At 41.0% G+C, this 26,403-nt stretch overlaps 1 protein-coding gene across 1 annotated transcript in view; it reads left to right on the top strand.

The window, feature by feature from the left end:
* The first annotated feature begins 10,363 nt into the window (after nt 1–10,363).
* The window catches only part of Dnajc15 (DnaJ heat shock protein family (Hsp40) member C15), a 48,701-nt gene continuing 32,661 nt past the window's right edge, over nt 10,364–26,403 (top strand). Inside the window, exon 1 of the mRNA NM_025384.3 lies at nt 10,364–10,483. Coding sequence (NP_079660.1) covers nt 10,382–10,483 — 102 coding nt within the window. The 5' untranslated portion in view covers nt 10,364–10,381. The remainder of the gene's footprint in view (nt 10,484–26,403) is intronic.

Raw genomic sequence — 26,403 nt, 5'->3', positions numbered from 1 at the left:
ATCAAATTGAGGACCAATATTTAGGAATTATGATTTAGGTGCTAAGCATACACATTTCTTTCCTGGAGTGTCATTGTCTCTGGGCTTTTTCCAGAAGACATACAGGGAATATGTGTGTGCATATACAGATATAAGTAAGCATAGATATGAATATATAGCCTTTTCTACATTTCGCTACCCAATAGATATCTGTTGATCTATAGATAGGAAAATAGATAATGCAATAGGCAGAATTCTAAAGATTGCCTTCCCTAAGATTCTTGTGTCAAGTTATTTAATCAAACATTAATGTAGGTACCACTATGTATGTATGTATGTATTATGTTTGTATGTATGTATCTATGGGACAAGGTCTTACTTTGTGGCCTCAGCAGCTCTAGAACAAGCATTCCTAGTGCTCCCATGATGCCTGACTTCATTTGATCCTGAGTGAAATTATTCAGATAGGCTTAGGCTGCTTAAGTTCTTTAAAAAACAGTCTTCATCCTCAGCGAGCAGCTGGGAAGTGGAGAAACACAAGCAGAACAACAGGCTGCTGCTGGCCAGAAAGGGGGCTTAAAAAGCTTGTAATGGCCTCCACTCACAGCCAGGAGGAAAACACGTGTCTCAGTCTTACCTCCACAAGTAACTGAGTGCTGCCAACAACCAAAATGAGCTTGGAAGATTGTTTACCAGGGCTGCTAGATAGGAAGGCAATGTTCCGGACACCTTGACTTCAGCCTTAGGGTAGACTGTACTCAGAGCCCCGCTGCTGAGTTCCTTTGGACGATGAGGAAGTGTAAGATGATATAAATGAGTGTTACACTGCTTGTTACAGCAGCAGTAGAAAACAAATACGTATAGACACTAACGCAAATATAATAATCTAAAATTTCCCTGATAAACACATGATAGTCATAATGAGCCCTGTGAGAGTCACTATTATTATCAACTTGACAGAATCTTGAATCACCTAAGAGACAAAGTTTGTAGGTATATTTGCGAGGGATTATCTAGTTAGGTTCGCATCTAGGTAAGAGATTATCTTAACTGAGTGGGAAAACCTGCCCACTGTGGCCAGTTCTATTTCATGGGCTTGAGTCTCAGATTGAGTAAAAAGGAATAAATCAGACCAAAAGTAGTATTTACCTCTTCCTGTCCCCTGACTGGGGATACAATGTGACCAGCTGCCCCGGGCCTTTTCCCCCATGACCTCCCCACACCAGAATGGTGCATACCCTTAAATTGTGAACTAAGATAAACTCTTTCTTAAATTGTCAGGTAGGTTGTCACAGAAATAAGTAACTAATACAAGCCCCTTTCAACCATGTTTGACTTTGTGATAGTGAGGTAGGATAGGCAAAGGGGTTGGGGTGATTGGCAGAAGAACCAACCACAGGATTTGGGAATTAGAATTTGTAGCCCCACCCACTAAACCTCCCAGAAGGGGAGAGGTCCTAAGGCCTGAGTTCACTCACCCAGGACTAATGATTTGCTTTTCCATGCTTATGTAATGAACCCTCTATATACACCCTAAACAGTGGGGGTTGAGCAATATCTAGACAATGTCATGAATACATCAAGGAGCTGAGCCGGCTTGGAAACTCTGTTTCCCTTTACCCTCACCCCTTGCTCTTTGAATCTCTTCCATTTGGATGTGCTTCAGTTATGTCCTTTATAATAAACTAGGGACGGTAAGGAAAAGGCCTCACTGAGATGGGTGAATCTTTATAGTAAATTATCAAACTTGAGAAGGAGGAAGAGGAGGAGGAGGAAGACATAGGACCTGCCCCCTCCCTGTTTGTAGCCAGTCAGTCAGGAGTACAGATGGTTCTCTGGAACCTGAAATTGGCATCCGAAGTGGGGACCGTCTTGTGGGACCAAATTCTTAACCTGTGGGCTTGCACTAATTCTGCTAATTCTGGGATAATTAATGTCAGATTTGGATTGTAGAACACCCTGGATGTCCAGAGAATTGGAGAATTGGTATGAGACTAACTCTTACACGTGTGATATCAGAAGTGTCTGTGTAGAGAGAGCAACCCCTGTGTTTATTTAAGCACACAGCTCCTACATATTTCTTTTTCTGGCCAGATGTTGTAAAGGAAAATCCTCGATTTAGGAAAATGTAAAACATAATCACTTTTAATTATAGACACAGAATACATAGAGCTTGTTTTGCTATCTATTAGGAAAATATCTCCTCCCACAACTATAAATTTGGCTGAGAGACAAGGACAGAATAATTATATATTCACCTCTGCCTTTCAATGAAGACAGAAGGAGCTTTCCATTTCGAATTTGTTTTGTTTTGTACCACATGTGGGTTAATTAGATAAAACCATGTCGTGTGCCAGTTTCAATCAGTCTGAAAATAATCAGAAAACCAGGTTTGGCATAGCTTATGCTGTTTTGGCGAAGACAGACAAAGCCCAAAATGCAAATTGGCTCCAGAAAACAACGTGTGTACCCCTGCCAGCTCTTCTTCCAAGGGATTATCTGTAGCTGGTGCCCAAGCAGCTGATGCTGCTCCGGGTGACCATTAGACAAACCTACAAGGCACAGATACCCACTTTCTCCCATTAGACAGTAGCCACCTCCGCAAAGGGCACTTACTTTACTGTTTTTGACATAGGCCCAAACTGGCTTGCCAATTATCTGCTCTCATTAACCGCAAAAAAAAAAAAAAAAAAAAAAAGTGACGTTTAAAAAAAAATAACATATATTTTTAGTTTATCCCCTACTGACTTCCTTTGAGTTTATTTCTTACATTTTTAAAAATTTCCATGTAAGATGAGTCCTGAAACCATCCCACGGCTATATTTCCTTGTTGTATCCAGTTCCCCAAAACACTAAAAGACAAAGGCCAGGAGTTTCACTGTCTTGCTTCTTTAATGTGGAGTCAATAGTGTTCAGGAGATAAATAGTTTAACAAGTAGCCAAGCAATAAGAGGAATAATCATTTTTAAATTAAATCCAGTTCAGCTAGCTAACATCATTTATGTTTATAAATCTTTCTAGGTAAGTGGAATGGCATCAAGGCACAAAGAATGACTGTACATCAACATGTGTTGTGGTTTGGATATGAAGCTCCTGCTAGTCATGTGTTGGTTGCCAGCTGACATAACTTTACTGGTTGTTTGGATTTTGAAAGCTCTTAATTCATCAATGGGTAGATTTACGTTAGGCAGTTGGTCCTAATTGGAGGAAGTAGGTTACTGAAGGTGAGCCATTGAAGGATGGAATTTCTCTCTAGATCTGTTTTCTCTTTCTCTGTTCTTCTGTCTCATCTGTCTCTGCCAATTTCATCTGTTTCTGTCTGTCTCTCTCTGTGTCTATCTTTCTGTGTGTCTGTGTCTGTCTGCCTCTCTCTCTCTCTCTCTCTCCCCCTCCCTCCTCCCTCCTCCCTCTCTTCCCTCCTCCTTCTCTTCCTCCTCTCCTTCTCCTCCTCCTCCTCCTCATTCTTCTTCTTCTTCTTCTTCTTCTTCTTCTTCTTCTTCTTCTTCTTCTTCTTCTTCTTCTTCTTCTTCTTCTTCTTCTGTCTCTCTCTCTCTCTCCTTTCTGGACACCACAGAGTGAGCAGCTCTGGTCTTCCACTTGCTTAATGGCTTCCTTTTCTATGTCACCACAGTCCAGGAATAGGAGAGCTAAGGGACCAAGGACTGAAACCTTGAGAATTGTTCACAACCCTTCCTCTTTTAAGTTGTTTTTCTCAGGTACTTTGTATTAGGGGCAAAATGCTAGCTAACATATCAAGTTCCAACTGGATTCAATATTCTTTGATGTTTAAAATAAATCTTAAATGCCTTAGCTTATTATATAAAGATGTTTGATATCTAGATGTTGGCATTTTGCCCACCTCATCCATCTTTATTTTCTTCCTTATGATTTAAGCTTTGGCAAAACTAATCAACTTGTGATACTAATCATATGCAATGCTTTTGTATGGTCCATGCTTCCAAGTCTGCCTCATCCTATAGTGAATCACATCTGATTGTAGCCCCTCATAGTCACCTTCAGTTCTGGGTTTCCTCACTCCTTCCTTGGACAGTCTTCCCCCTACACTTTGTCCTATAGTACAGCCTCTTTGCTGACCAAGATAATGGTTGGTAGGTGAACTGAGAAAATCAGTTACATCTGGGATCACAATATTAATGATACACACTTTGCACAATGTTTTTAATATCACATATAAACAAACTTGTAGAGAGAATTTTGGTTTCTTAAAAGACACAGCCATATTATAAGAATATGGTTTCATTTTAATCCCAGGTATGGGATGTGGGACTGCTTCAGACTGTCCACAGCAGCTGACTATGATTTGCTTTGTGCTCCAGCAGGGGCATGATTATTTTACCAGCTGCGGATAGTTTCTGTGCATGTGTGACATTTGGAATTCTGGGGGTTCTTCAGAGGGTAGATAAATGCCAGAGCCCTGAGAGCTGGTTGGTCATTCTTGGCTGCTGTTGGCTGTGGTTTGTTAAGTAGTCGTGAGCAGAGAAGAAACAACAATAAAAAGAAACTAGATATCCTGATGGCAAAGATCAAACTTGCCCAAGGACCTTGACATCCCTGATCAGCAGGAAGTAGTCTAACAATGACATCACCCCCTTTCCCCTCTATCCTTTTTTCTTTCCCATTTAGTGTTAGGAGGTTGAAAGGGTAGAAAAGGGGTGGAGAAGGGTGGAAGGAAAAAGGGCCTACAGAGTAGCCAAAATTCCAGGTACATGATTTTTCTTTTCTGTGTCAGCACCAAGGAACACTTTTAGACATTTCTTTTCCTTTAGACATAGGGTCTCAGGTAACCCATGAATGACCTTAAACTTACTATGTGGCTCAGTATGACCTTGAACTTGTCATTCACATATGGAGACTAGAGGTTGATGTTGCATGTTGATGTTGAGTGTTTTCCTCTATTGCTTTTAATGTTCTTCGTTTTACATTTTTATTATTATTATTATTATTATTATTATTATTATGTAGTTTGAATGAGAATGGTTCCCATAGACCCAAATATTTGAGTATTTGGTCTCCAGTTGGTGGAACTGTTTGGGAAGGATTAGGAGGCTTGATCTTATTGGAAGAGGTCTGCCATTGTAGGTGTGCCACTGTAGGTTGGCTTTGAGGTTCCCAATTTGCAGTGTGCCTCTCTGCCTCCTACTTGCAGTTCAAGATGTGAGCTCTCAGCTGATCCTTTTGCCATGCCTAACCCTCTGAAGCTGTAAGTCAATGCTTTCTTTCTTTAAATTATCTTGATCATGGTATTTTGTCCCAGCAATAGAAAAGAAACTAAGACATACAGGATGCAGGGTCTTTTTCTCTCCAAGGAATTGGATACATGCTCCCAACAATATAGCTTACTGCCGTCCCCCTGGGAACCTGCCAGAACTTGAAGGTGAGACGCTGTTGCTGAAAAGGCCTCAGGACATAGAGTGTTGGGTCAAGCAGGACAGGTCAAACAGCAACAGTTTGTTTACCGTGGTTTTCTAAAGCTAATTGATTAGGGATGTGGCCTGATACCATGACCACAAGTAAGCAGCTCTCGAAGGTCTTTTTAATAAAAAACATACAATACAAACAAACAAACAAACACAATGAAAACCACACAAGCTGAAAAAGGGGGGCAATACTGGTAACTTGTCCTTTATGGGGATTGGCTGTGTCTGTGCCAGCAAGGAATTGATTGGCAATGGCTAGTTTTTGCAGTTTACCCAGGAAAGGTATGGGTGGGGAGGGGGTTAGTGCAAACTAAGTAGACCAGAGGGAAAATGGAGGAGTTGAAAGACAAAATGGAGTTATCTTGGTCCTTTCAAGAGGAATCAAACTGGTACTGACCTGGAAGCCTTCTCCCTGAGGTCTAGATTTCATATTATTAAAAGGTGCTATGCACGTCTTACCCAGCTCTAAACCCTACGAACCACAGCACGACTAGCCCAGAAAAACAACAGTGATATTTGTATCTTCAGCATTACTATCAGCTGTCTAACTGTACTAACAGCCTGCTCAATAGGAGGGTACTCGTGCCTGGTACTGTAACCCTAGCCAAGAACCCATGACTAAAGATATAGATTCTAGAGGAGAACCTACTACCAAAGTTATAGTATCTAACTGCCCTCTGAGTACTTATCCTTACACCACAGATTAGTGTAGCTCTCAGCCCTTATCCAAGACAGACCTTAGTTTATCAGAGGATACTATAGAGATCCACAACGTGTCAAAAGGCAGAGAATAAGTAACTCTGGGGGTGCCTAGCCACCTTCACCAATAAAATCCTGGTGCCTAAGGCTCAGGGAATATTCTGGAAGTTGGAGCAACAAGATCGTAAGAACCAGAGGACTAGGGTGATTGCTGCAAGATAGCGTCTTCTGGGTATGACAGTGATGCAGCACCCGTGAGCTCTCACTAATAGAGGTGCCTGCAAAAGACCACACCAATCAATATGCCAATGTGGGTGGTGGAAATTTAATAAGGCTACCCACTGATTACAAAGCCAGAGGGAGTTTATGGATGGCAAGGGTAGGAGAATCAGCTTTCTCTGGGGACAAGCTTTGTGAAGGATGACAAAAATGGTCAGCCATAAACACATCTACACAAGGACAACACTAACTAGATGGGGTGTGTGTGTATATACACGCCTGTGTATGTGCACAAAATAATGTTAATTATAGAAGAAGGGGTCATAGATTTGGGGGTGTTTGGGGACATGGAGTGGTTGGAGGAATAGAAAAGATGTAAATACAGTATACTTACATACAAAATTGTGAAAAAAGAAGTAGGAAGTGTCTTAGTCAGAGTTTCTATTCCTGCACAAACATCATGACCAAGAAGCAAGTTTGGGAGGAAAGGGTTTATTCAGCTTACACTTTCCACATTGCTGTTGATCACCAAAGGATGTCAGGACTGGAACTCAGGCAGGTCAGGAAGCAGGAGCTGAAGCAGAGGCCATGGAGGGATGTTCCTTACTGGCTTGCTTCCCCTGGCTTGCTCAGCCTGCTCTCTTATAGAACCCAACACTACCAGCCCAGGGATGGTCCCACCCACAAGGGGCCTTTCCCTCTTGACCACTAATTGAGAAAATGCTGTAAAGTTGGATCTCATGGAGGCATTTCCTCAACTGAAGCTCCTTTCTCTGTGATAATTCCAGCTGTGTCAAGTGAACACAAAACTAGCCAGTACAAGAAGGAATGTGTTTGAAGAACTTAGCCAGCCAATTAGGTAACTTCCCTTTTTTTGTTCTTGTGACAAATACCAAAGAGAAGTAGATGGCTCTGGGGACTTCTTGTTTTTGTTTTTTTTTTTTTTTTTGGTTTTTCGAGACAGGGTTTCTCTGTGTAGCCCTGGCTGTCCTGGAACTCACTTTGTAGACCAGGCTGGCCTCGAACTCAGAAATCCACCTGCCTCTGCCTCCCAAGAGCTGGGATTAAAGGCGTGCGCCACCACGCCCGGCTGGGGACTTCTTTTATGGTTGGCTAGACCCATTACTATAGGTCTGCAGTGAGGAAGACCGAGTGCAAGCTTGTGTTGGAAGGGGCTGCTCACCTCCCCATAGCCAAGGAGCAAGAGAGGGAACCAGACAGCCCTACCTAAGATATAAGCTCAGCCCAATCCAGTGACACTCTTCCTCCAACTAGACCCTACCTCTGAGTTCCCAACAATAGTGTCAAATTGTGAGTCCATCAGTGGATTGATCCTCTGATTAGTTTAGTGCCTTCATGATCCACTCACTGGAACCAAAGCCCTTTGGGAGGGCACTTACCATCCAACCCATAATAGCCATCATTCTAAGATGGCTACAAAGATGATTCACTTAATGCATATAGTGGAGTTGATACTGTTATCAACTTATTGATGAGGAAGCAGGCACAGAGAGTTTAAGATGTGTGTTCTTTCTCTGAAAGTCCTAACAAAATGTTAAACTTTTGACTGAGATGTTTCCAAAATATATTAGCAATCCTGCTTTTGTTTTACAAGGTCCATAGAACGTACTATGATCTGTCTTTGAGAACATACAATTAGTTAAGAGAAAACCAATAGAAATTTAACATACTTCTACTTCTCTTTTATTTTTCACAAAACAATATTTATCTTTATTCTTTTTTTCTTTTTTCTTTTTCTTTTTTTTCTTTTTTTTTCTTTTTTCTTTTCTTGAGACATGGTTTCTCTGTGTGGCCCTGGCTGTTCTGGAACTCACTCTGTAGAATAGGCTGGCCTTGAACTCTGAAATCTGCCTTCCTTTGCCTCCCTCCCAAGTGCTGGGATTAAAGGCGTGTGCCATTACTGCCAGGCTTATCTTTATTCTTGTTTGTTTGTTTGTTTGTTTAGCCCTTGTTCTCCTGGAACTCTCTCTGTATACAAGCCTGGGCTGGAACTCACAGAGATCCTCCTGCCTCTGTCTCCTGGGTGCTGAGATCAAAGTTGTACACCACCACGTCCAGCTATTTATCTTCTTTCTTAAGGAAGCCAGAAAAGTGAGTTGAGCGAAACCCAGAAGAGATCCTTGAGCAGAGAGGAAAGGATTTTGCTGCTTTTGTTTTTATCTTTCTTGCTGGTAAGGTTGAGCCTACTAAAGAACCAAAGGTTGAGAGCAGAGTAGTCACTGGAGATGAGAGTTCCCTCTAACACTGTCCACTTCTGTAGAAGTAGCAGTGGAAGGAAGTTCAGTAAAGTCTAGAAGCAGCCAGTAATGTACTCTCCATAGACCTGAAATGCAGCAGGCTGACTCCCCTCCATGCTGCCCTCTCTTCTGCTGTGTTTCCCACCCCAGCCCCCTTTTTCTCCTGGCTTCCACTTTGGAAGCTTTTTCCCAGCTCTTGAGCAGGTGCACTGTTCTAAAAAGAGCTGGCTCACTCCTGTCTTGCTCTAATTGCTTGTTTGCTCCAGGCTAGCAGCCTATGACTGTTAGGGTCCAGCTGCTAGGATACATCATTAGCCTCCCTTAGACTGTAACTCCAAGGACTCGGAGACCTTATTTGTTTACTTGATGCTAAAGGCACAGTCCCCCAGCACTGTACCCAAGACCTGACATATGCTCAATAAATTGAATACACTGAACACATGGATGATGAATGCATGATATGTAGGCTTCAATCCAATTCATTTGGTTTGATCACGAATAATTGTGGATTGGCTTAATAAAGTAATTTATGTAATAAAGCCGTGTTTCTGAAGAGTTCTGAAGTATTTTTAACACATTATTACATATCACCGGCTCAATTCTTGGTGTTTATTTCCATGTGGAATTTGTGACCCCTTTCTTCTTCTAACTAAAACAAACCCCATGCTCCCTACTGACCACATCAGTGGCTGAGCCTCCAAGGAAGCCTTTGTGGCTGTTCTCGTTTCTCTCTGTGAACTCTGACACTGATTTTGCTTTCATTTGTAGCTAATCTAGCATGCTTGCTCGTGCTTTTAGTATATGGTACTAGCATGGTGTTTAATGTAATCTTTCCTTCCTGATTCTAAATTCCTTCAGGCCCTAAGCATGAGAATAATAATATATGGATAAATTAATAGGTTCTTACAACTGGTTTTTTGTTTGTTTGTTTGTATGGTTTGTTTTGTTTTGTTTTTCAAGATAGGGTTTCTCTGTATAGCTCTGGCTGTCCTGGAACTCACTTTGTAGACCAGGCTGGCCTCGAACTCAGAAATCTGCCTGCCTCTGCCTCCTGGGTGCTGGGATTAAAGGCGTGCGCCATCACGCCCAGCTAGGTTCTTACAACTTTTAATGTAAAAAAACAAAACAAAACAAAAAAACCAAACCCCAAAACAAAAAAAAACCTTCTTGTAGGCTGGATTGCAAAGTGTATAAAGGGTAAAACAGCAGCCAACTTGGTACAGGGGTTAGAAAGCGTATTAGCTTCAGTTATTGCCTAATATCTGTTCGAGAAAGCTTGACCTAAACATTAATAATGAAGTTAAGTCTTTATGTATTCAAATTAGTCAAAATCATTTGCTGTGAGCGCAAGTTAGTGGATCATCAGTATCTTCCCAGTGATTTCACTAACATGTGAAATCACATTCATTTCTAGTTGGGAAGGTCAAGCAAGGAAGCCCTCCCTGGCCTTGTTTCTATTCCCAGGCACCATCGCGGTACTTTGGAATCTCTCCCTGCCTGGTTTTAGAGGAAACTCAAGGTAGACCTAAGAAGGCCCCGCCTCTTCAGGCTTGGTTGTTATAGTGGAGGGTGGCACAAACAAACAAACAAGGCTCTGTAAGGGTCTGACCCCGGGCTTTGACAGGGTCAGTTTATCGGAGATGGAATGAGAACCAGATTCTCTGCAGCCAGGTCTCCACTAATAAAACTGAACACCTACTCAGAGCGCGAACTTAACCGGTCCGCACTAATTTGTCCCCGCGGACGCCCCGTAGACAACTCAGTGCGTCCTCGGAGTCCTGCAGTGCCATGGCTACCGGTGGCGGCGTGACCTCCAGAGAGGGGCTGCGCTACGCCGAATACCTGCCTCCTTCTGCCCAAAGGTCGGACGCCGACATCGACCACACAGCGGTGAGTCTGCCGGCCGCCACTGACCTGCACCCCTAAACCCCAAGACCTCCCACTCCCACCCCCTTGCCCGGCTGCCTGTGCCCGGCGTGGTACCTGGCTGTCTCCTCAAAGTGTCACGGACCACAGAACAGGCCCACGGTTATCCAGTGAAGAGACCCATGGGTTCCCCCTGGGCAGAGGGGGCCCGGTGGAGCCAGGAGCCTCCCTTGGGGAAAAGTAGTTAAGAACCAGGGCGCGAAGCTGCGTGAGAACAGTTGGGACCTCTAGCACCCCCAAGTCTGGAGCAACTCAGCCTAGATCCGGGCAGAAAATGCTTGCGATTTATTGAGGCGGCTTCTTTCCTTCCACCTTGTGGTTCCTGAAGATCGAACTCAAGTCAGCCATCACCTCCACTGACCGAGTCACCCCGCTCGTTCACATCTGTAGGAGAGTCTAGAATTCAGGACATAACTTAGGAGGTCTCTTTAACAGCCAGCCTCAGGAATGCTAAATTGTGGGAGTCTTCACCAGTTCACGCCACTGTCCTTTCTATAACAGAAACAAAAACAAAAACAAAACAAAACAAAAAAAAAAACCAACTTTCTTGTGATATCCTGACATGAAATTAAAGTTTCTAAAAATCAATATAATAGTCAAATTGAAACGTAACGGTGAAGTAAATATCTTCTTAGTAATAAGTAGCTGTTTGAATTTGTAAATGCCTTCACGTTATTTATTATATTACAGGCTGCAATGAAGTGATCATATTGCCCTCGCATTGCAGCAGTTGTACATGGGACAGCTACAAATGCCAAGCCGGCAGGATTTTATTTTTTAAAAGGACTCACTGTATTTCCTACGCTGGCCTGGAGCTTACGATTCTCCTGCTTCAGCCTTCTTACTTCCTGGCCTATCAGATATTGGCATCCTGTTGTTATTTAAAAAAATTTTTTTTTTCCCAAAAAAGCAAACACTCTGAGGTAAATTGTTAGAAATGTCTCCTCACTTTGTAGGGTAAGTTCACTTATGGAAAATTAAGCCTGTACTAAAACAGAGTAGAAGTATAAATGGTTGAAAGTTCTTAACAAAACAAAGATGGCCAGAAACTGGTTATTCACCATTTAATGTCACTGGCATCTTGTAACACTTGGAGAGTTAGGGATGGTTTTTTATTCCTGGTTGGCCAGCCTTGCACATGATAGGACTTTTGAAATCGGGAGTCGACCATCCACAAAGTACTCTTCCTCTTAGGCAAACTACTGTGGAAGCTCAAAAGGGCTTCACAGCGTTTTCAGATTGTCCCTGAGGGATCGATGTTGACTGTGTTGAGAATACCTGGTCTAAATCAAACAGTGAGGTAGACGACAAGATTATTAGTAATGACTTTAGGTAACTGAAAATAATGGGAAACTGACAAAAGGGTGTTAGGAAAGGAAAACTTGGCCTTGAGAAGGATCAGCCTGGTTGACAGAGCCAATTCCAGGACAGCCAAGACTACACAGAGAAACCCTGTCTCAGAAGAAGAAAAAAAAAAGGGGGAGGGGGAAGGAAAGAAAGAGAAAAGAATTAGACAGTGAGCAGATGGTGTAAGCCCTCAGCCCTTGAGAGGCTCTCTGTGAGTTCGAGGTCATCTTGAGTACAGATCCAGATCTAAGACAGCAAGGACTACACAGAGACACAGTTTCTTGAAAAACAAAAACGGAAGAAAAAGAGTGATTTTTATTAGACATTTATTAGAAATTAAGGGAAACCTTTTCGTTTTACTTTTATGTAAGTTGTAGAATATACCTCCGCTTCTGTACTATCCAAATAGTTCTCCTTTCATCTTGAGGCTTATGTTAATAGACTAAGATGTGATGTTCATTCACCTGTATGCAAGACTAAATGGATCAGGTAAAATATGTATGTAGTTACCTTTGAGAAAATAATATTCTACAGTTGTTTGATAGAGGGTGTTGTCAAATGCCTTTCTAGCAAAATTGATTCTAATGGAAAAGGAGAAAAGAAACTTTAGTTAGGAAGAGAATATTACCAATATTTAAATGTTTAGATAAAACCCAATTTGAAGTGGTAGCCTTTGAATTCTATTTCTTTTTCCAGAAAGCGTTTATTACATGTAAGACAATTAGCCACCTATCTTTCATTATAACCACTACCTAAAGGCTAAAACCTATCATTGTATTAGTTAAAGACTTATGTATCAGCAAGCATTTGTTCTTCCTAAATGATGGACCACTCCAATCTTTCCATCAACATCTAAAACATATTTTCACATACTTGGGCACTTGTCCTGGGAATCTCATGGATTCTCTATTGTGTACTTATCCTTGATTCTGTTTTTGTCTTACCGTGCTAAAAGTTATATTTATAGTTTGGTGTGACTGGCCAGCATTATGTTAGTGCTTGATACACAGTAAGTATCAGGAACAGAAATGTTACTGGCCAGCATCTATGTTAGTGCTTGATACTCGGTAAGTGTCAGGAACAGAAATGTTATTCTGGAATCGGAAGGGATGAGAAGAATGATTTTCTCAAGGGATAGAGAGTACGAATTTACTGTTGCCTATCAGTGAGTCCGACAAACAAAACCACAGAAATTTTTTTTTTTTTTTTTTTTTTTTTTTTTTGGTTTTTCGAGACAGGGTTTCTCTGTATAGCCCTAGCTGTCCTGGAACTCACTTTGTAGACCAGGCTGGCCTCGAACTCAGAAATCCACCTGCCTCTGCCTCCCAAGTGCTGGGATTAAAGGTGTGCGCCACCACGCCCGGCTCTAAAACCACAGAAATTTAACTTCTCTGAAATATAATTGTTCGCAATCTGTCCCCAAACATGCCAGATCTCCTGCTATTTCCATGTCTTGATAAAGCCATCAACTCTACTTTCTTCTTTAATTCTGACCTTGAACCACCTAGGTATAGGTCTGATTTGTTTCTGATTCTTTTCATTGTTAATCTCTTTGTCTTTCTCATGTCTCCTCTGTAGCAGAGGGTCACCTGTTGTCACACACTTTAACAGTGGTCTCTTTGCCTTGATAGCTCACACCCTCCAAACACCACCCTACCACCAGTTACTCATTACAGCACAGATTAGTCACAAGGCCACTCTTATTCTCAAAGCAGCTCTAAACTTTAGTCAGGGTGGGATACAGGACTGTTCCTGTCCTGGTCCTCAGTGGCTTGCCCAGCCCGGTTTTCTATCCTTTGAGGACACGTTACCCCCATGCTGTGGTAAATGTGGGTTTCCATTTCCCTTATGAAAACGCCTACTCCTATGACATGTTGAAAGCTTTGTCTTCTGACTAGTACTCTTTGCTGAATAAAACCCTCCTTTCTTTTTGAAGACCCGGGTCTTCTGGACCCAGCTCCAGAGCCTTCCTGACCCTAGTTTCTCTTTCGTAGTAGAAGAATTTGACTCCTGTGTATTGCTTCGAAAGTTATACAGATTTTTATTATAGTTTATTACTATATCTTTGATGGTTAATCTCCACTTCCGGCTTCCCTCGATTTAGGTCTCCTAGGAAACATACCTGTGGGGGTGTCTGTGAAGTAGTTTTCAGAGTGTTACCTGAGGAGGAAACCTACCCTGATGGGGACAGCTCATGAGATGCGTCCTGAGCCAAATAAGGAGAAGGTGTTCTAAATGGCAGCTTTCATCTTTCTGCTTCCTGACTGTAGGTGCCTTGTGATCAGCTGCTTCCTGTCCCCTGTACCACCACGCCTTTCCTGTCAGGATGGACTGACTGTACACCCTCACACCATGAGCCATGACTCCTTCCACCACTGAATATATTACTGCTGAAACCCTTGCCTCCAACTCCAGAGTGCTAGGATTGCAGATGTGTGCCACCATATCACATACATGCTTAAGTTGTTACCCTCAGATGTTTAATCATAGCAACAAGAAAAGTAACAAACACATTATCAAAATTACTTATATCCATATTTATGTAAGCACCTCAAATAAATGTTTTCTAGGGTGTTGTAACTGGAAGATGCTATTCATGTAATTACTAAAAACAGTTATTGTCTCTAGGCATGGTTGTGAACTCCTTAAATCCCAGCACTCAGGAGGCAGGGGCATCTCAGTGAGTTCATAGCCAGCCTCGTCTACAAAGGGAGTTCCAGAACAGGCAGGGCTACACAAAAACTCTGTCTCGAAAAACAAACAAAACCAGTTTTTTGTCTTCTGTTACTACATAGTTAATACTATGTGGGCATTTGAGTCTAATGTCGTATTGGTACATATTTTTTCCTGTTGGTTGTAAAGAAGGACAAAAAACAAGAATAAGTTATCTGTCTTGCTCAGTGTTCTCTCTCCAGAGCTTAGCACAAGGCCTGGCATGTTGATGTGGTAAATGCCAATTAAATAATGGTTTGGTGTCTGCGCCATCCTTAATTTTTCTATCCCAACTATCACTCCTTGAGAAGAAGATTTTTTCTTTCTTTGTTTCCCTCTGGTACAATTATTGTCTATCTTGAATTCAAGTGATACAGTCTCAAGACAGATGTTTTAGCATTTTAGCATAATACTTAGGCAATTTGTATCTATCTAGATTATAGTTATTTACTACTTATACTGTTAGGGAGAATAAAATGCCACAGAGAATTTTTAAACAATTTTAATGTCATTTAAAAAAAATCAGCAGGCAGCTGTGGTGGGGTGGGCTGCTTTTCTAGTTTTCTGGTGTGTGTGTGTGTGTGTGTGTGTGTGTGTGTGTGTGTTTAATTCATGGTAGTGGAACATTTGAGTAATTTCCCATCCCCAAGACTCACATGGGGAATTAGGGGACCAGCCCCATGAGTTGACCATGATTTCCATATGTGTAGTGTGGTGCCTCCCACCAAACAGAACCCCCAAGTTTGCTTACTTTTGTGTGATAGATTGTTTGGCAAACCCCAAATATATAAATGATAGAAACTGGGTTTGTGTGTGCAGACTGTGAATAAACCAAGCTTTTCACCTCCAAGGCCAGAGGACAGTAAGCCTGTTTCATAAGCAGGGACTAAATGTTTTAGGCTCTGCAACTTTGTCATAAGTAGTTATTACTTATAGTTATCACTTCAGGATAGATGTGTTAATGTTGTCATCTTTTCATTCTCAGTGCGTGTTTATGGAGTCTTCACTTGGTGTGTAAGGTGCCTAAATGCTTTAGTAAGTGCGAAGTCAAATCAAGTATGAATTTTGTCCTCAGGAGACTTGCTCCTAGTGATCCTGTGTGATGCCCTTTGACAGCTTCCCCTGGGGCCAAGCCACCACAGAGCAGGTTGTAGAGTCTTTGTTTCTTCAAGGACAAGTTAGTGAGGAGCAGAGCCAGGTGTCAAGGTAGACACTTTCTTTGATTCAGACCCATTGTTTCTACTTTGGGAAATCAACCAAGTCACAGAAAAGTGAGTCAATGAGCCAAACTTTGAGAAAGAAGAGGGAAGTGAGTTAACTGGTGGACTCTGTAGCCTTGCCTGCAGTTAGAGGAGTCTTGCAAGCTCTGGCAGTTTGCAGTTAGAACACCATGTGACTTAGAATTATTCTCATTTCTAAGTTTCAATAGAAACTATCCTTCCTATTTCTAACAGTAGAGTTATTGTTTATATTTTCTCAGTGTGGTATTTTTGACTAAGAGATTATTATAGATGTTGCTTAAGGTACTTTTAGCTACTATATGTGTTTTCCCCCTCTGATTTTGTTTGACCTAAAAACACTTTTGCACAATTTTCTCAATTAAGTTATTTTATAACATAAAAATTTTCACTTCTATGTGTGGCTCTGTTGGGTATGGGTGCATGTGGAGGTCAGAAGAGGGCATCAAGTCCCCTGGAGCTGGAGTTAAAGCCTCCAAACTTTGGTGCTGGGAGCTGAACTTGGATCCTCTGGAAAGGCAGTAAGCATTCTTTTTTGTTTGTTTGTTTTTTCTCTGTGTAGTCTTGGCTGTCCTGGAACTCACTTTGTAGACCAGACTGGCCTCAAACTCAGAAATCCTCCTGCCTCTGCCTCCCAAGTGCTGGGATTAAAGGTGTGTGCCACCACTGCCCGGCAGCAGTAAGCAATCTTAACCACTAAGGCCTAGCATTTCTCTTCTTCTTCAGTATGTGTAAATAGTTAAGGAAGAAGCTAACATTTAATAACTCTGCTATGCGTCAGGCACTGTGGTGGTATTTTCTCTTCATATAAGTCTGTGTAGTGTTTCATGTGGTTTTTCTTTATTTTATACATAAGAAAGTTGAGACTTAAAAAGGTTAATTAAGTCTCTCAAGGTCACACTGATAGGAAATGGCAGGACTGGGGAAGGAAGCCAGTCCTTTTTTTGCTATAGAACATTACCATTCCATCATTTAGATAAAGGGAATGGAGAGATTTCAGTTCCAAGAAATGATTGTAGCCTTGGCTTTTATGATAATTTTCAGGGTCTTCAGATAAACCTAGATATGTTTATAAATTCTTAAGCTTCAAAGCAGATTGATTTGAAATGAGGAAGGGATGAATAATATGAAAATTATAAGCTGTGAATACGGTCCATCTAAGCAGTTTCTGTCTTACAGTAAAGTAGGATCTGGGAAGGGAAGAAGAGTCTTTTCTGGAAAAGAGATAAATTTCTAAGTAAGAAATATGAAAACCTACCTAAGAAATGCTGTAGATAAGATATTCAATGTGTTTCAAGTCTTATGAAGTTACCCTCGAGGTATGGAGTTATAGTTTTAATTCTTCTGCATCAAGAGATTATTCACTGGACTGCTTTCCTGCCTTTTCAGACTGTGAGCTGTTGGCTAAAATGTATTTCTTTTGCCTGGTGTGGGGGCACACACCTGTAATCTCCGGGAATTGGGGGGGGGGGTATGCCTTTCATTATTAAGAGGTTCTGAACTAGCACGATGACACACTGGCACGTGGTGCCAGCTGAAAGAGCTGTCAAGGAAGGACTAGTAATGCCTCTTCTAAGTGTACCAAACGGTGATTCTGTCTTATGTGGGGTATTACAGTGTACTGTGGGTGAGGGGAGGAAGGTAACAGCATAGAAAATTATAATGTGTTAGGGACACCAGAGGCCAGTGGCAGGCTCTAGTTTTAGCATAGACAGAGCAGCAGTTTGTAAGACACGTGTTTTTTCTGGGCCTCGGTGCCTTTCTTTGAGATGTGGTTTTGGCTAGGCCTTCCTTTTGTGGCACAGGCTTACTACAGTCAGAATGTCAATAAAACATTGGGCAGCCTATCAAGACCATTGAAACTGGTTTTGTTTTTATTTTGTTTTTTTTTAATAAAAGGAATTTCTGTACTAAAAATTCTGCATATACTTGTACTTTTCAAAATAAATAGAAATGAAAAACTTCCCCAAAAGATAACAAATAAACTTACTGATGTGAGGGATTTGTAGTCGAGTATTATGGAGATGGGCTGTTGTGGGGAGATGGCAGGGAGAAGGCTGAGTTGAATGTAGGTGCACTAGTAAGCTGGTTTTGTTTGTTTGTTTGTTTGTTTGTTTGTTTGTTTGAAGCAGGGTTTCACTGTGTAGCCTTGGCTGGCCTGAGACTCATGTAGACCAGGTTGGTCTCAGCCTCAGAGATCTAGCTGGCTTTGCCTTGAGAGTGATTGGATTAAAAGCTACAGCGGGTCACCATGCCTGGCTGCATGAGTGACTGCTGCATTGCTGTGATGGGCTCAAGATAAAACAGCACAGGGAGGAAGAATCCATGTTGGTTCAAGAGTTCTCAGGGCTCATCCGTGGGCACTTGGTCCTGGGTGATTGGCAGAGCAAGGTGGTGGCAAGAACATGTGGTGGAGAGATGTTCACTTGTTGGACAACAGGGACGCAGAGATCAAGACAAGAAGTGGGCAAGGATAGCATACTTCCAAGGACCCACTCCCTGTGACCTTTTCCTTCAGCTCGGCCTCATTCCATAGTTTGCTCAAACAAAGAGGCTGTGTTCCAGAGATAGCCAAGGTTGTACTCCTACTGCAGCGGGACTTGGTAATATGTAAGGGTCACCCAGGTGGTATTGGTTTTGAAGGCATGAAGGGGTCAGGAAGAGCAGCTGAGGCTCGACACTGTGAGAGGCCATAGAAGGCCATTGGTGAAGGTGCAGCCGCAGTTGCAATTGAAGACCCAGGACTGAAGGGGTCATGCAGTGTTTTGGAGATGCCAGTACCATGAGATGGCCACCAAGAGCAGCAGCAGCAGTGGAGTACAGGCATCTGGAGCCTAGAGGACGACTCGTGTGCTACAAAGGGCATGGCTGGAGAAGTGACCCAAGCCCTTAGAGGAGCCCAGAAGATCGTGAGTTGGATCCCAGACATTGGACAGTTGGAGATTGATTTTTGCTTTTGATTGTGACTGTGCCCTGATATTTTTCCTCTTGAAGGAAGAGACTATTTTAGTGGAGCCCACAGTTAAGAGACTTTTAATTGTAAAAAGACTTTGGATTTTAAAAGAGATGGATATTTTAAAGAGATTGAAATTTTAAGAATATGTAAAGACTGTGGGATGTTTAAAGTTATTTAGACCTTGGAGATGAATAAGAATGTATTGAGTATTGAGAATGTTTCATATTCAAACCACACCACAACAGTAGCAAAACAGATTGGTACTTGGATCATAAATGATTTAAATCTATGAGTTAAGGAAGTCATTGGATGATAATAATAATAATGTCAAACTAATAATTAAATGACAAAGGAATTGGCTGGGTGAAGAAGGCCCCTTTCTTCAGATTATAATGATGTAAGATAATAGCAAATTGAGAATAAAACCCAAGTCAGAATTGATGTTTACCAACATAATCTTTGTCCTCCCCCTGTGCTTTCTTTTGCTAGAGCCCTTTGTCCCAACCTTGACCCCACTATTCTTCGTTTTTATTTCTACTTTTCTCAGAAGGAGTCTGACTCAGAGGCAAAACATCATTGCCTAATCATTTGTATATCCATTTAGGTAATTACTCTTGTTTAACTTATACTGAGAATGAAAAAGCGAACAGAGCCTGCTTCTAGCGCTCTAGAGCCTCATGGTGGTGTGGGTGAGACCGATTTTGCAGTGTGGTCTACGATCATAATGGAGAGTCAAAGGACAAGAAGAATTAGAAAGCAGAGCTGTATGAATAGAGAAGAAGTGGGGAGTGGCATTGGCTTTTTTATTGTTTGGATGCTTATTTGATTCTTCTACTAGTACCTGAGCTAGGCAAAGTCCTTGGCTCCAGAGAGTCCCAAGCTACCAGGCTCGGTCGCCCACCCTGTAATCAGACTAGTGGTGAAGGTAGAAAAGGAGCTTTCTTCTGGCGAGCGCAGTACTAGGCACAGGCCTATGTGTGCAGATGGAAGCAAGTGCCGTCACAAATGTAAAAGAATATGAATCCAAAATAAAAAAAATCTGAGGAATTATTATTTTACAGATGTCATACAAGGAAGGAGGTCAAAACATACAATGCAAACCAAAGACTGGCTCTTTAGCATTCTGAGTGAGCTGACCTGTCGTGTCTCTCAGAAAAACAAAGAGGAGTGTGGTCCCCAGGAGCTCTGTGCAGTTTTTAGGGCTGTTTGATCCGCTCGTCAGAATCCTTTAGGTTTATGTCAAGAGTGATGTAAACCAGCTTTAGAGTGGGAGGGGCTCTTCTCTGTCCTCCAGGTCCCCTTGCTGTCCTTGTCCTGCTCAGTGTGACTGTGGTGTGGTTGAAACCATAGATTATCTATAGTCTTTAACTGATACTAAGTGTTAACCACATCTACAGAATACCCCATAGCATCTCCAAGACTACCCCAGTATTTTAATCTAGCCTAGTCAACACATCAAATTCACCCTCGCTGTGTATTTGGGTTAAGAAAGAACCTGAAGCAAACTTGTAACTTAGTTGGAAATTTGTCACAGTCTGCTCTCTCAGTGGCTACATGACTGCTTTGTACGAAGGTTTGTTCACGTTATAGTTTAATGTGCGCTAAGAGCTTTGTGTTATGTTACTAGGAGAAAATGCAGGCAAGACTCGTAACATTATTTTGATTAAAGCCAAAGTAATATTTAAAAGATTATTCCCAAGAAAACATTATGTAGCAGAACTTTGAGTTTGGGGAAGTTTCATTTATTATAGTGACAAGTGGACTTGAGGTGAGCCTAAGAGTTGTTTCCTGTGTATGACTTTTGATTTTGTTACACTGTCGTCATGCCTCCCCACACCCCATTTATTCATTAGTATTGCTATAGAATTTAATGCTTGCCTTTGGTTTAGAGGAAATTAAGTGTCTTAAAAGCAGAGTAAGTAGAACTGTGCTAGCTGCGCCTCTGCTTTTTCATGGGATTGTTCTGAGACATCACTGTATGCGCTGTGGAGACGCATTGCTGAGGGCTGAGTAGGTGAACATGGACTGGCCGGTAGAGATGAGAAATTCATGCAGCTTGAAAATGTCAGGGAAGACAATTGTCAAGTTTCTCTTCCCCCTGTCATTTTATGGCTGGCGTTTTTGTGTGTGTGACTCTTTTCATCTTTGGGATGGTAGTGGTGATACCCACGCCTGCACACACTCTGCCTGCTTTCTAGAGGCTGGCTCAGCACACTACTCTTACTTGGAAGCACTCCTCTAATGTCTTTCCCCCAAATCCTGCTGAGTCATCAGAAGCCTTTGTTAGTCCCTCTCCTTATTTCCCCTTTTACTTGATGTTGTTTAAATTCAGAGAGCTTTCTTTGTGGAAATTGAACCAAATAATAAGACAATATAAAACACTGAGTTCAGCAAAAGTGATTTGCTTGCGATTAACCCTTGAGAATTGAGACCCTGCCAGGAAACAAAGAAAGAATGATTTTGCTTAATCCTGCTCATTCTTCTTTGTTTCCCTCTCAACCCAGTGCTAATGAATTCCTGTACAATTTATCTTCTTCATCATAGCATGTGCTTTAAAATAAGTCCAAAGAGAGTTCCTCAGATTTCCTACTTCCACTCCAACGCCTTTAGTCTGACCCCTCCACAGAAGGCAATTTCATTTTTGTAGTTGTTCAAGACAGTAATTTTGACATTCTAGATTTTTTACTTGTATACCACATACAGTATCAGAAAAAATCTTTTTACCTTCAAAATACAACTTACCATTTTCATCATTAATCACCCATTATTTTTCCTAGATTATTTTAATATACTTATAATTCATTTCTATACCTCTGTTTTCGACTATATGGTTGTTTTTTGTTTGCTTGCTTTTTCAACATGACAACTAGAGACCTTAGAGTTCTGTGATAGTGTTAACTCTGCCGGAAACAGCAGGACCGCTGAAGTCCTGAGGTTCCCTGAAAGGCCCCACAAGGAGGTGGCCAACCTGTGGCCTTCACACAGTTTGGCCCAACACACAATTATAACTTACTTAAAATGTAAGAGTTTTGTCTTGTTTTGTTTTGTTTTTGTTGTTTGTAACTTGATTGCATGGTACTTGAATGTGAACTTTGGTTCAATTGAAGGCACATTCCATCACTCCTGGCTCCCTTATACTCTTCCTGTCATTGTGTTTTACTGGCTAAGCATGAAGGCCTGAGTTGTATCCTAGAACCCACATTAAGAAAAGCCAAGTATAACAGAGCACACTTGGAAATCCCAACACTGGAGAGTTAGATGCAGGCAGATCTCTGGGATTCACAAGTAGTACTCCGTGTGTTCTAGGCCAGTAAGAGTCCATGTCTCAAAAAAAGAAAAAAAAGTGATTGTTACAAGGATGCAACTCTGGCTTCTACTTACATACACACATATGTCCACATCCACATGTGAATACACACATACATACATACATACATACATACATACACACATACACAAATTACGGTCAAATTAATCTGTTCTGTGTGAACTATTTGTCAGACTAAAGATTGACTCTCTTATGTTTCCTGCTTTCTCTATGTGGAATTAGAAATGTGGCTTCCTCTCCATATGAGTCATTCCCAGATGCAGAGGATTAAAAAGAATTATTGGTAATTTATAACTCTGTATTTGTGCTTCAAAAGAAAGACCAGGTGCTATATAGATGGTGATGAGTACATGCTCTTCCTGTTGAGACCCGGGTTCATTTCCTTGCCACCATGTTGAGTACTTCTTAACTGCCTGCAACTCTAGCTCCAGGAGATGTACTCTCTTCTGGATTCCCTGGGTACCTGTACTCATAAGCACAAGCCTTTTTGCACATAAACAGATAATTTAAAAAATAAATAAAAGGACTGATGGACTTAAAACAAAAATCAAGGTGGAAATTTGTTATGTAGTATAAGCTGGCGTCAAATTCCCTCTGTAGGCCAGGTTGGCCTCCAACTCTAGCTACTGCTTTGCCTCCCAAATGCTAGGATTACAGGCCCGGGCCAAGTATACTCAGCTCCCAATGGCAGGAACATTTTAGTGAATGAAAAAGACATAATATCCTATATCAACTAAGCTTTGATTTAATTCTGTTTATGTCTAATATTTTACTTAACATTTTCATATTTAACTTGATTAAAAGGACTTATTCTGACTTTTAAAGTAGAAAGCTAGTTGTGTAGAGTCAATTTTTCAGATTGACTTCAGTTTCCATGTCTCCCTCAGTAAATACTTGCTTCATCAAATTATCTTCAACAAAATCATCCACCTACTGTGAATGTGCAATCAGTTGTTTATGCTATACATAAACTGTAGAAATTAATATACTTAAAAGAGATAATTCAGATATTTTTCCTTTCCAATAGGGCATTTTAATTACAGTAAATAAAATGAGTTTTTGAGTAGTCTTACCATTCTTTGTCCTTTAGTGTGTAAATTAGATACGATTGCACAGTCTTGGTCTTACTTAATGGAACTTACTCAATCCCATGATCTATCTAACTTGTGTTTATTTGTTAGTGTATTTAAAAGTCATAAATCCTTTTTCACTTTTCCCTTTATAACAACTCTTGATACCTAGAAAGCTGCAAGAGACAAAAGCAGTCTCTATATACAACTTGAAGAAATAAATACATTGATTTTTAATAAAAATAGAGTATTGTAAATATTGTAACAAGAATATCAATAAAGATCTTTGGAGACTCTCATGGAGATGATAATATTGGAGGCCTACTATGTGCAGGGTCCTTAATAGGACACATTTGATAGAGACCCTGTATGTATGTATGTATGTATGTATATATGTAATAAAGTGGCAGGTAATAAGAGGCACATTAGTGAAAGTTCTAGTTGTAATATATGGATGATTTTGTTGAAGATATTTTGATGAAGGAAGTATTTGCTGGGGTGTGGGCAGGGGAAGTTTGTTGGGAGCCGACTCTTAGCAGAAAGCAGCTATCATCTCTGCAGCCATCTTGGGCATTTACTTACAGGTGGTACTTTTCCACCCTGATGAGAGACTTGTTTTCCTAGCATGATGTTTTTGCAAGAAACCCACCACAGCTGAACACACTCTGATAACATCTTGTTTTTCTCCTACACATTCTGGACTTGTGGTTAACAAGTGGTACAGCTGCACTCCCCAGCTTGTACTTATATTGAAAAGTACTTAGTTACCTTCCAACAAAGGAGACTTGAGACTAGATCAGACCGACTGTCTTGTCTCCATTCTTCCTTCGTGTCTCTTGCCCTGCCATCCCCACTCTCTCCCTTGCAGACCCTGTTGACTGATCCGCAGACCAGGTCAGAAGTTAATCAAAAAGAGACAACAAATCACCGAGAGAAGCAAGAGCTGGGGAATGTCCCTTAATCGAGGAGGCAAGGCTCTAAACTGAGCAGAAATCTGAGAGTTCAGCCTTGAAGAAACACTCATTCAATAGACCCTCAGCCCAGGAAGATTAAGGCAGAAAAGAAACTGGGGAGTCATATGCTGTTTCACCTTCATCCTGTTGGCAGCCAGAGGTCAGAGGGCATGAGTACTGAGTGGTAGAGTTTTAGAGATAAGAGAAATGAGGAGAAAATACACAACTAGACAAAGGCTGGTAGAGAATGGGCCTGGGGAAGCAAGTAGGGAAATAATTAGAGTTCTTGGTGCTTAATTGAATTAAATTGGTTTGTTACTTTTAAAAACAATGTAGTTACATTATTATTAGAATAAAATGATTGCCTAGGGGGTTAATATTTCCTAATAAAATACCTTTAGTATTGAAATAAAATCTCTTTGTAATAGTAGAAGCAACTGTTAGATTTCTGAAGACAATCGATAAAGAGACCGGAGCCTGACCTCATTAGATGGAACTGTTTATTACCACACACAGCAAGGGGCAGCCTCTCTCCCTAAGGAAATTGAGGGGTCTGCCAAGATGAAAAGTTGGTAGAATAAGGGGCTTGAGAATGGGAAACTTGCAGCTCTGGGGGCTTATGTGTCTCTCCTTCACTCTGTCCTTCTGAAATTGTTTGCTCAACAGACATTCATGTCTGTTTCTTTCACTCAGCTGATTATTTCAGCTGATAAGGTGGAACAAGGTCATCTGTAATCACATAGGAATCCCTTTTTACAATAGAAGCTTTCTGTCGGCAGCCATTTCTCATATTTTTTAATTCTTGCATTAGCAAAATGTTGCAAAAATTATCATACAAAGAGTTTGAAACTAGAGTAATGCTGTTATATAGGAGAGGAACCAAGGAGATCCAAGTCCTTTTTGTCCACAGTATTGATTTCATGGTAAAAGGATTTATAAATGGACATTACAGGCCAGAAAGTAAGCTTTATTTAGAAAAGAACTTGAGTTGTGTATTTGGAAGCAAAAGTGTAAGACTCTGGCCAGCAGTAGCAGGTGGCCTTGCCAGACAGGACCTCATTGAGCAGGTGGTAGAGCATGTTACCTCTTTCGTGTTTATGGGTGGGCTTGATTATATTCAAAAATTTAAATTATTTGTGCATCTGTGGTTGACTAGGACTTAGATCATTCTCTTGCTAGTAGTAAGGTAGTCACATGCACTGTGCAGATGATCTTGGAGGCCATTATCAGACTCAGGGTAACAGTCACATGTTCCTGGTGGAAGGTGTGTTCATTCATTTTGTAGCTGGCAATGATTTAAAATGCTCCTCATTTGTGATTGAACAGAGCAGCCAGTTGATCTCATTAAGTGCAAAACAGAAAGAGATGTTGTAGTGGGGGAGTTCTCTTGTTTCTGATCCCTGACTCCCAGCTGGCTAATTGTCTCACCTCAGTTTTAAAGCTTTATAAACAATTGTGTATTTAACCTAGGGAAGATCAATTAATTTTCTGGAGTCTTCCTCAGAAATCAGTTCTTTGAATCTTCCTGTACTTAGATAAATACAAGGGACAAAGGACTCTGCTAAGACTTGTGCCACACCACACACAGTTGATATTGGATGGTTATTTTACTGATTTTATTAAAGCAGTTGACATTTACTATTTAACATGTGCCAGCCCATTGTGCTAAGACCTTTATAGATATTCATACACTTTATCCTAATAATAACCGTAGAGTGTGTGCAGATTTGCTAGCAGTTTGGAATGCATCAATAAGTTCGACAAATAGAATATAGAGCTTTACATTCTGGCAAGAATATTTTCATTGTTGCTGGAATTCTCTGTGTATTCTTGAATATTTTATCATGTTTATGAGCCATTTAGATTTTAGTCCTATCCCCTACAAACATTGCTGAGGTTTGAACCCAAAACCTTTTCGTGTAGGCACATTGTCTAAGTCCTTGACTCTAAGAATTTTTTAGAAAGATGAAAGCCCCTGGCCTAATATCCTGCCTGATCTTACTGGATTGTCTTTTGTTGCGGAATTCCTCCAACTGTATATATTAAATATATACAGTTGGAGGAATTCCATCTGTATATTGGATATATGCTGCTTGTTGTAAAGACTTCTGCCAGCCTATAGAAGATTGGTGCTATAGCGTTATTAAGAACAGGAAGGGTCAGTGTTGGCATAAATGGGTGTTTCTAATGAGATGAAGATATAAAAACTATAAGGGTAATAGATTTTCCAAAGAAAAAAATAGTTTGATTAAAACATAGTCATTAAAGAAGATGTCGAAA

This window comes from Mus musculus, chromosome 14 (genome assembly GCF_000001635.26).
Source record: "Mus musculus strain C57BL/6J chromosome 14, GRCm38.p6 C57BL/6J".
Classification (NCBI taxonomy): domain Eukaryota; kingdom Metazoa; phylum Chordata; class Mammalia; order Rodentia; family Muridae; genus Mus; species Mus musculus.
This window is presented reverse-complemented; position numbering and strand designations above follow the sequence as displayed.